The sequence below is a fragment of the Pundamilia nyererei genome, unplaced genomic scaffold (assembly GCF_000239375.1).
Source record: "Pundamilia nyererei isolate P.nyererei 1_Seehausen unplaced genomic scaffold, PunNye1.0 scaffold00014, whole genome shotgun sequence".
Lineage (NCBI taxonomy): Eukaryota > Metazoa > Chordata > Actinopteri > Cichliformes > Cichlidae > Pundamilia > Pundamilia nyererei.
Window position 1 is genome coordinate 4,431,436 of NW_005187415.1, and position 13,529 is coordinate 4,444,964.

A 13,529-nucleotide genomic window follows, 5' to 3' on the forward strand; every position below is an offset into this window, starting at 1 on the left:
GGGCTACCAGGACTGGAAGTCCAACATCCCAAAATCCTGCCTTTGTGCCAAAGAGTCCACTAATCTGTGTGTAAGTGTGAAAGCTAACATGCCTACACTGTGTTCTTCTGTAATAGAACCTGTTGATATAAGGCTGTCATTATTAGTAGTGTTCATTCATTATGGAGGACCAATTGATTTAAAAACACTTGAATGTTGAAATGTTGCTTCGAAGATGGGGACGAGTTCAGTGACCTCCTGTATCAGCTGCCAACTTCAAAACAATTTTAATGAGTCGAAACAAGGCAGAGTCGGCCTGGCATCACTTTGTGATTGAATGGCATCAAGTTGGCAATTACATGCAATCTGTTTTTGATAATACGGCAGTTAACTGGGATAAATTAGCAAATTTGCTCTCCACATACACCAAAATTATTCAGATTTTTTTTTAAATTACAAATAAATTTTTAAACATTACTCTGGTCTCTGTTATCCCTGCTTGTCATTCTTTTTTTTTTCTTAAAATGATTATGTTTTCTAGGTGGAAACTCTTGGAGGCAGCTGGGAGGAAAATCAGACTGTTATGATTTATGAACAGGAATTAAAGACATTCTCATCAGTTTTTCCAGGAACCTTTGCAAACTCTATAAGCTGTTATGGTGTCATCTTATGCAACTGAGATGCAAATTGTTTGTTTCATCTTTAGAAAATATGTATCCTATTAAGCCTTTCCTGTTTCAGGGATGCCTTACGTACCTTGTTGAAATCCTCATGCATGGATTTAAGATTTTTTTTGGGCACGTTACTGGGATTTTTATTATTGTGGGTAAGTACAGTCACAATCTACTAATTTAGCATAAAAGACTAGAAAAATGGAGTTTAAAGAAACCAGAGGCGAGCAAGTGTCTGTTTTCTTTGGCTTTTCTGCCCTCCTCAGTCTCTTTCTAAAATTGCAAGAGGACTCAAAGCAAGTCAAGAAACAACAGAAGATGAACAGGAAGTAAAATAATCAATCTTTGTTTCACTTTCCTGTAGATGTAGTCCCTCGTGTTGTGTAGAGCCATCTTGTGCCAGCTGAATCGAAACAGAGACACCTCGGTAGTGAACTAAGGTGCAGAGGCAAAAGCAGGCAACTGCACCACCCTCACAGAGCCTCCAGACCACTTCCGATGTCTTTGCTAGTTCTGATGCTTCCAGCAGTGATGGCCATTATTTAAGCATGCTAAATAATAAATATATTTATGATAATTGGTTATATTGAATATATCATATCCTACAACTGCATTATGGACTGCTTTATTATGACTTTCTGAATTTCAACTCAGTTGATTGAGATTATTGATCTGGGATATCAACACTGAGTGAAAATGCACTGTTTAAAGCTAATATAACTAAACATATATCAAAAACAAACTGAATATCATGTGTGAATTGTTTTAATACTTGATGATTCGGTAGCTTTTAATTTTTTTATACTGTATAAAATTTGGTTTGTCGATGTTTTGTTGTTGTTGTTGTTGTTTTTTTTTAACTTTTTTTTTTTTGTATTTCGAGTTTTACATTTCTACTTTGTGTTCATTTTTTAATACGATGTGTTTGTTATATACTGGTGTTTAGTATGAGGTGCCTTTTTTTTTTCACTGTGCTGTATCATTTAGGCCAGCTGCCAAAATTTATTACATTTAAAATGCATACAACTATCATTTACATTCCTCAGCATCTGCTGCTGGGTTAACCGAGCTGTTAGCGCCATTAAGAGGACGGGCAGTTTCAGTTTCGTACGAAAACAAAATAAAATGAAGACGAAAAAAAAAAAGACAAAACTTGTTTTATTCATTCTATTTACAAAATATTACATCATGTCATGCAAATAAAAAAACAAAAACAGTGTGTGACAGAAACAAAGACACCATACGTTGCCAGAACGTGTATATTAGGCAATAATGGTTAAAGTGCACAGGTAGACACTGGATCTGCTGCTTCAGATTAAATTAATTTGACAATATATGAGTCGAGTAGACGTTTCAACAGCAGGCAGCTCATGCAGCAAGTTAAAGTAGACGCGGCGTGGCATAAAGGCTTCTTTGGTGAGAGTTGCATCAGTTGGGGCGTTACAGTCTCTGCAAGAAATTGGGTGGCACATTTTCCTACAAGAGCCTCTCACAACCTCTTTGCAGCAGCCTTGCCAACATCTGTGCAAAACCTTCAAATCAAAGAGGATTTTACTGCGTGTCTACTGTATGTGCAACAAAATAGAATCCCCTCTCCTCCTCCTCACCCGCTTCTCTCTGCTGGGCATGATCACACAAGGTCGAATTTTTAGATGTGCTTTAAGAAAAACTGAAATCAGCGACAAGGTTTCAGATATTCAGTGTGCATAACAAGGCATCAAAACATTCTGCCGTCCCAGAGACATGTGAATCATTCCCTTGTCTCACCTGATTATGCAGTAATATGCATGGCTAAATGAATAACTGAATCAAAGCACTTTGTAAACAGTGTTTAAAAAAGCTGCTACATAAAGGTTATTAATATTATTTTGCAAAGATTATTAGTTGCTCTAATGCTTAAAAGTCAATGTGTGCTTAAGACAAGTATTCGTGTTTCATTACGCCATCTTGACTTGAGGTACATACGTCAAAACTCAGAACTTACAGTTGGCTTCAGTGAGGCAAGCTTTCAATAAAACATCGAAGCAGATTAATTATTATTAGATTAATATCTGCCTTTTGAAAGCCTCACTGATATATATCCAAAAGTCTTAATGCACAGAACAAAAAGCCAGAAAAAAAAGCATAAGAAAATGTGATAACTAGTTCAGATTGATTAATGTCATTAAATTGCACTTTTTTTCTCTCTCTCTCTTTTTTTTAAAATTTTTTTTTACAGCAGTAAGGCAGACGAGTCATTTAAATCTTATCTACTGTGCGCAAGTAGATTACTTTTAGACATGCATTTAAACATCAACACAGAAAAATGATAAGACAGCCAGGTTATGGAAATTAGGATGCGTGTATTAAAACAGCAGGGGGCTAGAAAGCACCGGGAACGTATCTGTTTGATTCGAGAAGAGCCATAAAGTCCTGTTTCCTTCTGATCTGGTCCATCAACTTGATGCTCATAACAAGTAAAATAACCTGGAATAGAAAAGAAAAGTTAGCACAAGGAAAATATTTCAAGATGCTTTTCACCAACATATAACAATATATATATAAAAACCACATACCCAAAACACTCCACTTCCAAACTGTATACCCATCGACAACGAGAATGCAAGCTTCAGCTCGGAAACGTAAATTGGAAGGCAAGGCTGTGAACGAAAAAGTGAAAGTACAGGTGGGTAGGGGAGCATAGTTAGTTTTGTCTTCATCTGTGCCAGATAACAAGATTATATCATTATACTTTAACTATACTGTGCAGGAAGGACACCTCCAGCAAAGTGGTGATGATTCACTGTGCAGGGGTTAAAAAACTTTGCCTGAATTTAAAAATCAGAAAGAAAGTCTACAAGAAATCAATATTTTTTTTGTTTTTAAGAATTTTCTTTTTACCTCTTGATAAACATAGTGGTTCTTTGGAGCCCCGAGTGTGGCGCTGCCTCGTAGTCGAATCTGTCGAAGAGCACAAAATCTCACAGCACAATGCAACAAATTGAAGACAATTTCACCAGTTTTGGTTTTAGCTGTGCCCGGCGTTGATTGTTCCTTTCAGATTTTCTTGCTATTGCTTGCTGATCAGCACAACACACTCTCATGCTGATGAAGCTACACTGAAACCCAGAACTAAAAAAACTAAAAAACATAAAGTGATTTAAGTTTAGAAATTCCCCAAAAACTAGGTTCGCTAAAAGATTATCTAGAAGAACCCAGAATGAGGTTAAAATGTATGCGAACCCCTACCAAGTACCCAAAGCCTGATTTTTCTTTAGTAACTAACAAGTACTGTAACTCCTTATTTAAACACCGGGTGGCATGGTGGTGCAGTGGGTAGCGTTATTGCTTCACAGCAATCAGGCTTCTGCTTTGAGCCTCATCCTCCAAACACTAATGGTACTTCATCCCACGGTCCAAAGACATGCATACGACATGTAGGTTTATTGTGCATTAAACTGTGCATATATGCGAGTTAGATAAAGTGCTTTAACTGTATAGGATGACGTGGCGTATGAATGTATAGATAAAAATGTCACATTAATACAAAATGATTAATTATATTTATTAAAAAAGATGGAAATGCCACAGTTAGAATCAGAGTTATAGTCCTTGCCATTTTTTTTACCAAGTAAAAAAATAAAATATGCACAGCTTAATTGTTAGAAATTGTGTTGTCATTTAGGGCCAGATTAAGTAACTGCGCCAGTGAAAAACCCTTTTTTGGCATCAAAAAGCTACTGTGAGGTTAGCCAAAAAAACACTTTTGGGAAATAAAGCCACAGGGCACATTAACATGATGATGCATTTGCAAAAACAATGCCCCTATGAGAATGGAAAGTCTGATGGGTGAACTATTAATGCACTCATTTGTCCACAAAGACGCAGTTACTTCGTATACAAATACAAGTGCAGATTCGTGGCTCCAAAACATGTGCAGCTGATGAGGAAGTGAGGACGAGCAATTTATATCCTAACATAAATGACAGTGTAAGCTCAAGCTTTACACGTGTCTCTAGATGAGAATAGACTGAAGAAAAATGGGTTGGTTTTTTTTTATAACTGTGAACTTATCTTTCCTCCAAAGGACAGAGTGTAGGATTATTATTCAGTGTGTTATTGCAAACCTTTCCACCACATAAACCTGAAATCTATGACAGCTGCCCTGTGTGATGCACAGAACACCAAACATTATTTAAGCATCAGATCATGAGTCGTCCCTGCATTAATTAACATTTGTTCCACATGCACAAATATGCACATTCTTCTTGTTTTTTTTCTGGAGTCTGTGTGAGGCTGCATGCACTAATAGTGTAAGTCTGACACACTAGCACAATTAAGTTAATCGCTGTATGTTAGCAGACATTTCAATATGGCTCCAGTGTAGAGACTTTTTTTAAAAGAGAGAAAATACCCAAAAGCCACTCTGTGTGCGCACTGCTGAGAAAAGACATCCAGAGACTTTTTAAATATAAAATACTAGCATTAATAATGAGCGGCAAAAAGAAATGGCTATAAACATTCTCTGTGAAAAGTGACAGAACATATAGTACTGCTCTCAAGGCTTTAAGTCGTCCACACATCACCGTTACACGCTCTTTCTGATAACATTTCCCCTTCTCATTCCCAACTATCACAACTCACACGCCCAACATAACAAATGCTTTTTTCAGCATTAAATGTAACATTGCACTGCATGCTACAAAAGTTAATAAATCGAATTTGCAAGATTCATATTCTCCTTCCAAAACTTTGTGCAGTGATAGGGAAATTCCTACTAATACATATACAGTAAGGCCAACCACCAAAACATCTTTCTCTGCGTTTCAGTCAGAAAACTGACACTGCACCCCTTTGTTAAATCCTGACAACAGCTTTTTAAAGCCTAAAGAGGGTTTCACTGTCGTGCTGTGTTAGTGAATCTGGCCCATGGACACAGTTATTTTTGCAGCTGATCTCATTAAATATGTATTTAGATTCCCTTTCAGAGTGCCGCAGGGGAGCCACAACACGCATGCGGGCAATCCGGATATTTTTTAAAGTGAGCCAACAGATTTGCAGCGTTTCAGAGTCAAATTCATGCTACAAATTACAGAAAGGTTAATAAAATCATAAACATAAATGTCTGACTTTGACAAAAAATGGTTGAAATAAATAACCCAAATGTGTACGTACTTGCATGATGTGCTGAGAGGACTAAATAGCACTTACTTTTTTACTATTAACTATATTCCTTTTACATTTGGGTTTACAGTGTAGAATACATTCAACTTTAGTTTCCATTTAGATTTTTTATTTAGGTATGCCTGAATCTTTTTCAGAAATATCTCAAATGCAGTATTCCATTAAAACTGTATGAGTTCTACTTTGGTCTGTGGATAAACAACAACTAGTTAACCTCAATCCAAGACAACTTAAGCTATACACAGAGTCAAAGAGAAATAAATAACTACATTCATCGTATTGCTAGTTGGATATTTAAATGAAAAAACTGCTTTACTTGGACTCAAATTACACTGGCACTTGCGATGGGGAAAACCAATTGTGTCTTCAAGTTTCACCAGTGAAACTGCTAATTTAAATATGTCATTGGTTCCTCAGTTTCTAGAGGACAATGTGTGGTTACAGGACCAGAGATGAACATAATGACCACTGTTCTTATAAAAGAAAGACACTCACGCATTTTCCTGGATATTGGCAGTTACAGGATGAAGGGATGGAAGAGCCCCAGTCTTTGTAACCTTCAACGAGACCGCAGCATTCCAGCTGGAGGTGAAACACAAAGGTTCAAAACAGGTCCAGCAGTAATTCTTTTTTGTATCATTTAGTAAAAAGTTGCAACAGTTCTTTAAAGTTTCATTAACACAAGGTGTAGCACTGATTTCTGACCTTTAGTTCGGTTTGGATTTGGAAACCTTCACTACAGACTTGTGTTTATTCCAAAGATACGAGTTTCAGGAAGGCTCTTGGCGTCAGAGGGAGAGTATTGTCATTAAAGCAACGGGTCTGAACATCGCTACTGTAATGGGCCTATTCTTTTGTTTAAGCATAATGCATGCAACCCAACATTTCCTTCCTGAGGCAGCCAAATTAAAAAAAACAAAACCAAACAACACTCACGAGTGGTCAGTGGTGACCAGAAAACAAGTAATAGCAGATGTTTCTGGCGTGCATGATTGACAACAAAGCACTTTCACACTAGCAAAGTGTAGCTAGCACAGCTGCACTATGCTAGCTGTATACAAAAAAGGCAAAAGTCAGCAGTTAGCAGAGGCAGGCACACTTTGGATCTTTTTAATACTCAAAAAGAGGTTAGTGTTTTTAACATAAAACATACTTTTATGTCAGAGTATCCTAACATACTGTAGATTTAAAAGTTGCTAAAAGCTGGCTGAAACAAACAGGGCAAAAATAAGTCATGACCTTTATCATAATGTTACATTATAGTTTCTATTTACAGTTCCATAACTAGCAACACTTATCAGCCAAATTGGAATGAAATACAACAAAAAGTCTACCAGGGTGAACCACGCCTCTTGCTCTATGGTAGCTGGAATAGGCTGCACACCGCCCGCTGATATAAGGATAAGTGTAAAAAATGGATAAATGGGCAATCAAATTTTATTTTAGATTACAGCGGAATATACTGGGTTTGGGAGCTAGCAGGGAGCCTGAACTTCAGTTTCTTCAGTTTGTTTCTAAAGGGAATAAGCAAGTATATAATGGTCTGTGTTACCACAGAGAACCAAGGTTGTATCGCCAAGGTGTTTGAGATGTTTGTACTGGAGAACTTAAACACATAGTATTAAAAACTTGGCCCTAACATGGGGGAAATAGTTATTTGATTCCCTGCTGAAATGAAATGAATTCCCTGCTCACTTACAAAGAAATAAACTGTTTAATATACAGTTTTGTTTTATTGGTGACAGACCAGAAAGCCAGAAAAAACACATTGCATAAAAGTTTTTAAGTGATTTGCATGTAAATGAGTGAAATAAGTATTTGATCGCCTCTAACCCAGCCAGAATTCTGGTTCGCACAGACTTGCTGTTTCACAATCGATCAATCGATTGCAGATACTCCTGATCTCAAAGTTATGTGTGTAAATCCCAGCTGTCCACAGAATCCATTTCTTGCATTCCAACCTCTCCACTACCGTGGGAAACACCAAAGAGCTTCCAAAGGATGTCAGAGACAAGATTGTAGACCTGCACAGACTCAACGAACACCTTCCCAAAGTTAGGCACAGAGTTGGGAACATTATGCTTTGTGGGTGTTTTTCTGCTAAGGGTACAGGATGGCTTCACCGCGCTGAGGGGTCAACAGATGGGGCAGTGTACCGTTGAATGTACGTCTTCCGTTAGACAGACCGAACACAGTAGATGCGTCATGGATGGATCTTCCAGCATGACAATGACCCAAAACATGCTAAGACGAATCAAAGGAGTGCATAAAGAAGAAGCTCATTAATGCCTACCCAGTTTCCAAATCTCAGTCCTATAGAAAAAATGTCAAAGGAGCTGAAGGAGCAGAAGCTTCTCTTTACAGTTTCTGTAAAGAGAAGTGGGTCAAACCCCCTCCTTAGATGTGTGCAAACCTGGTGACCAACTACAAGAAACATCTTATTACTGTGCTTGCCAACAACGGCTTCACCACCAAGTCAATGACATGCAAATCAAGTTATCACTTTTATGTAAAATGAAACTATCATCAAAATCAGTTCAATTCGATTTTATTTATATAGTGCCAACAACAACAACAACAACAGTTGCCTCAAGGTACTAATTAGAAGGCTGTCCATTTGTATGGACAAACTTACAAATTCAGCAGGGGATCAAATAATCATTTCCCCCACTGTATAAGTAACTTCTGCTTACTTCTTGCTGAATATGATACAGCCATGTCTTGTTGGCTTGGCTTGTTGTAGTGAGTGGCATCATGGACAGCAGCTTGGACTCTTCATTGACCACACGTTTCTGAGGAGAGAGAAATCAACATTAAAATCTTCTCTTAGCATATTAAGACCACAGCAAAAGCTTTTTTAGCAGCTTTAGGTGACATTTTACTGCAGGGCCTTCACGTAATGCCATACCTCATAAATATCTTGGTAACTTAGTGCTGCTTTAACAATTATTGTTTGACTGGCTGCTGCCATCCCAGCTGCATACTGCACACAAACAAAATCAGTGAAAGTTTTAGTGACAAAGAAATCGAATGAACGAAATCGAAAACAAGAATAATGAATGAGTCGAGCTTTGTTATTTGACATAGATTTGACCCACATGCGCAGCAGCAACACAAACACACTTTTACCAGAATAAAACACCATCTCTTTTCTTTGAAGGCTCCGAACACGCCGAGCACCGAGAGCAGCAGGCAGCCAATCTCTATCACGTACAACATCACTACGGAAACAGTAGACACCATCTGAAGAGGAAAAACCACAATGGTGTTAAAATGATACACCGACTGGACTTGTCAGTTTTGATGAATAAGCCTTGAATCAAACATTTGTGAAAGATTTCACCCGACCTGAATTTCGCTTACACTTAACATTCACTTTTAAGGTTTGTTTGAGGTTAATAGTCATGCTTGCATTCAGAAGATGTGCACTGAGCATGATGATTATTCACTGTCTTCCTCAAGGACACTGATGAGACCCCTAGTATAAATCCCCAGTTGTCTCCACTGAAGCCTGGCAAGCATTATTGCCACCTTCAATAAATGCACACATCTGAAACTATTTTTTCCAAACCCCAAAACCATGAGAAGTCGGTCTTACTTTTCCAGTTTGTAAGATATCTCGATGATAAGCCACTGTCATTGTCAGCAAGAAGAAGCACAGCGCCTTTGGAGAGGAAGAACGCAAACATGTGTTAAGTGCGCAAACAGCTTTGAGTTAAGAGGATGTCACAATGAAATAAATATTTGAGGTTAATGATAGGTCTGCTTGTTTTGCAGCTCGGGGAATGTGGAACTGCAAAGATTCTCAGTTTAGGGCTTAAATCATGGGTGTCACTTCTTAAAGGAGCAGCAGCTCCTTTGAGTGCAGATGGAAGGCAGAAGTACTGAACAGCAAGGTAACAGCACAGCAAAACAGAAGGCCTTTACATGTGACTCAGCTGGGAAAACACAGAACACTGTAAACATTACCAATGTGAGAATACTGCATATGTGATTTGAAGGGAAGATGCTGGGGTGAGGATGGACGGAAAAGGATGGGTGTCCTTATATTAAGGCAGAAATTCATCACAATGGCAATTTCACCCCCATTTCTGATGACTTCTTAGTCTATAACCTTAAAAACACATTGGAAGAACCATACATACGATACGCGTGGTATACAGACAAAACAGCATTGTTTGGTTTAGATTAATTGATCTGAGTGGGAACACGACAACAAATGAACTACTTAACCTTATAAAAAGATAGCAAACAGGCCCCTGGGCTTTAAATGCATTGATTTAAAATTCCTACCATATGGACTGAATTTGCAAAAATAAACGGCCTTTTCAAGCTCGTTTTATCCGCCACCACGACCACCGCGCTCCGCTGCATTCTGCTGCTGCTCCCCCGGGCTTTAAAACGCCCTTTTACATGGAGAAAACGTTACGGATGTAGACCTGGGACCGTAGCAGTCAGGGCATCTGTCTGCTGTATCCGCACAGGACGTCACTGTGATGTGCTGGATGAGGGGTCTGTGCCGCTTTCAGGTGCATTCGGAAATATTGGAATCCGGGAGTAATGCTTAGCTTAACCGCGGTTAAAGGCAGAGTGGCTCTTGCCACATGGCCACAGCTAGCATCGAGGAAGCGCTCGTATCCTCTGAACAAAACTCAGTAAGACAGGCTAATTTATTCGGGCCGCCAAATGTTAATCTGTGCATGTCTAACTACAATGTGCCAGGTTTCTGAATCCATTCAGGCATACCAATGTATATATTTGTATGCCTATTTTACATTATATATAATGTAAAACAAAAATGCTGTATTTCACCTAAAAAAATGACAAAACGAAAGTACACCCTCTATCACTTCTAAGGTTTTATGTGTTAGGATACAATTCAAAGTTATGTGGTCCTTAAATGGTCGTTTTTTGTGGTCTTTAATTAAGAAAATACAGTCTGAGATGAACTGTGACACATGGCATTACACCATGTCATTATTTATTGAACAAAAATGAAAGTAAATTGAAGATGCAGTTTTTGAAAGTACACATTTTGAGTACGCCTGTGGGCTTATTTTGCAGCCACAGAACTCCTCTGTGCATCTCAGTGTTCTACAGTCAGATGTGAGGACATCCATCTGATGGCTAAAGCTTGGCTGAAAAGGGGTCATGCGTCATGACCATGAGGTGATAGATCTTTTAGAGCGGTGGCCCCCAGGTCGTGGAACGCTCTCCCTCCATCATTACGTTGCCTTGATTGTATTTATTCTTTTAAAAAGCAGCTTAAGACTCATTTATTTAGATTTTAATTAGATTTGTGCTGTATGTTTGTTTATTAATGTATTTTATGTATTTCTTTTTTATATTACTGCAAAGCACTTTGTGGTTTTTATCCTGTGAAAAGTGTTATATAAATAAATTGATTTGATTTGATTTGATGATTCCAAGCACAGCATCAAATCTACAACAGAATGGCTGAAAAGGGTGCTGCAATGTCGCAGTCGAAGTCAAAACTTCTACCTCAACCTCTCTTAAGGCAAGACCTTAAGAGAGCTGTGCATAAATTAGCGAACTGAAACTTATACAGTAAAAAGAATTGGGACAAAGGCTGACGATGTCACAGTAATAGCTACTAAAGTTGGTGCTTCAAGCTACTGAATAATTGAATTTTCTCCGTTTTTCACACATTTCTTTGATTTTTGTTTAGTTTTTCCTAAAAATGTTTTAGAAACTAGTAAGGCCGAAATTTTTACTATGTTCTAATATGCAAAATTTTAAAAGTGACTTAAAAGAGTGCACTTTCTCTTTCCCATCACCATATAGAATAGAATAGAATAGAATTCAACTTTATTGTCATTGCACATGCACAGGTACAGGGCAACGAAATGCAGTTTGCATCCATCCAGAAGTGCTTTAGTGATATAGATATATTACAATATATATTAGCAATAATATAGATATGTAAGTATATTACAGAAATGGGTCTATTATGTTATAATGTACACAGTATGAGGTATGCTGTGAATATTCTATAACTATAAGTATGTACAGGCTGTAGTGAGTACAAGCTATGTACAGGCTATGAACAGGATATAAATATGAAAAACCTATGCACCTAAAATGTAAATAGCTTTGAGTTCAAGTATAATACTTAAAGAAATATGCTTAGTTTCAATAATGTAATATTCTCTGATTTTCAGCAGACATATTGTGTGTGTAGGTGGTCAACAGACTCCATTTCCCAGGATCCAACAATGATGCTGGGCTGGGTTACTTGCGAAAAGCAGGTAGAGCAGGTTTCTATTGTTACGACAGGTGCTCTAAACAGCGAAAAAGAAAACAGGAAGAACTGGTGAGGGAAGAAAATAAAAGGGAGGGAGAGAGTCAGGTGGAGGAAACACAGTGACACGTGTGTGAAAGAGCAGCAGGTGGATTAGACAACCTGGATTACGGACACACATCTTTAAAAATTCTTATTTTGAGGAAGCTCTCCTTTGCTGCGACAGCCAGAACCTGTGCAAAGGGGCAACAGGCCGTGTGCTGTTTTTTGCTGGGGGCTAAAAAGTGGGTCAACAACTGAGAAGTTGCTGAAAAGAAAAGCAGAACTCAGACGGTTTTGTTTGAAAGAACACAAGAGGGGCAGACTGAACTAAAAACAGAAGACATGCAGCCTTATTAGGAAATTTTTTTGAATGACTGGATGGATTGTCTGAAGCTTTTTTAACCTTTGAACTGCTCTCTATCTTAACAAACCTTCCACCAGCCTTAAACTGGTTTTGCAGGCCATATTTACCTAAACCTACTCTGCTGATGGAAATCTAGCCTGCTTACCAACTGTAGATTTTGTTAGAAGAAGAAGGAGCCAGGGCATTTTTTCAGTTGTTCCCTGTTGAAACTTTGAACACACCACAAGTTTGATATCCATATTCCTTCTTGTGACTGAGTCTTGATTCAAATTCAAAGATAACCCAGCGTCTCTTACCCTCAAAGAAAACCCATTCCTAGCGATCTACATTACTGGAGGGATCATTTCCTTCCATTTATTCCCAGGAAAAGACACACACTCTGCTGTGACTTCATCATGGAGATGCCAGCACCTGAACATGATGATACTTTTGACTTCCTGTTTAAGTTAATCCTTATCGGAGACTCAAACGTGGGGAAGACCTGCGTGATTCAGAATTTCAAGTCTGGGATTTTCTCAGAGAAACAGCAGAACACCATCGGAGTAGATTTCACTGTACGGACACTGAACATTGAGGGGAAGAAGGTGAAGGTGAGTTCCCCGTAATGTGCGTGTCTGTGCGTGTGTGTGTGAAAGGCAGTTGGTAGCGTTTTTGGGAAGAGTTTGGGTTTTTCCTTTTCTGAGGCTTGAGTTAGGCTAAAAAAAAAATCCAAGTTAAGTTTCTGGCTTACTAGTTAATGTACTAGTTAATACATCTATTTTAAGTCACTTTAGCTGGTCCATATGCTGTTGATTAGATTAAATATATCATTTAGGACAGGTCTGCTCATGTCATGAGGAGTGAGGAACCTGGATGAATGGAACAATAGTTCTTTTAAATGTGCAGATGTGATGAACTTCTCTCATTTTCTCAGTAAATGATATAACAATGGGGAGTCGTTCGGTTACAGTGCGAGTTACTGTATGCTGAGTTGTAAACGGGTCACGCCAGCCACTCACACGAAGGACCTGTAGTTCAGGTTTCTCTGCTTGACCTTTTGTATGAGTAA

General features: G+C 38.3%; 2 protein-coding genes across 3 annotated transcripts in view; one reads left to right on the forward strand and one right to left on the reverse strand.

Moving 5' to 3' along the window:
• Positions 1-1,850: 1,850 nt before the first annotated feature.
• Positions 1,851-10,350, reverse strand: LOC102202072 (tetraspanin-8-like). 2 transcript variants are annotated; one of them, XM_005725238.1, is made up of 9 exons: positions 10,107-10,350; positions 9,412-9,477; positions 8,943-9,056; positions 8,722-8,796; positions 8,507-8,605; positions 6,309-6,395; positions 3,531-3,590; positions 3,206-3,289; positions 1,851-3,116 (listed from the first exon to the last, which is right to left on the reverse strand). In XM_005725238.1, the coding sequence occupies exons 1-9, from the start codon at positions 10,185-10,187 to the stop codon at positions 3,012-3,014; spliced, it is 771 nt and encodes a 256-aa protein (XP_005725295.1). In that variant the 5' UTR covers positions 10,188-10,350; the 3' UTR covers positions 1,851-3,011. The 2 variants fall into 2 exon arrangements, with proteins under 2 accessions (XP_005725295.1, XP_005725294.1); XM_005725237.1 differs by having other exon boundaries at positions 8,937-9,056.
• Positions 10,351-12,816: 2,466 nt separating this feature from the next.
• The window catches only part of LOC102202536 (ras-related protein Rab-19-like), a 3,613-nt gene continuing 2,900 nt past the window's right edge, over positions 12,817-13,529 (forward strand). The window contains exon 1 of the mRNA XM_005725239.1: positions 12,817-13,071. Within this exon, the coding sequence (XP_005725296.1) occupies positions 12,877-13,071 (195 nt within the window). The 5' untranslated portion in view covers positions 12,817-12,876. The remainder of the gene's footprint in view (positions 13,072-13,529) is intronic.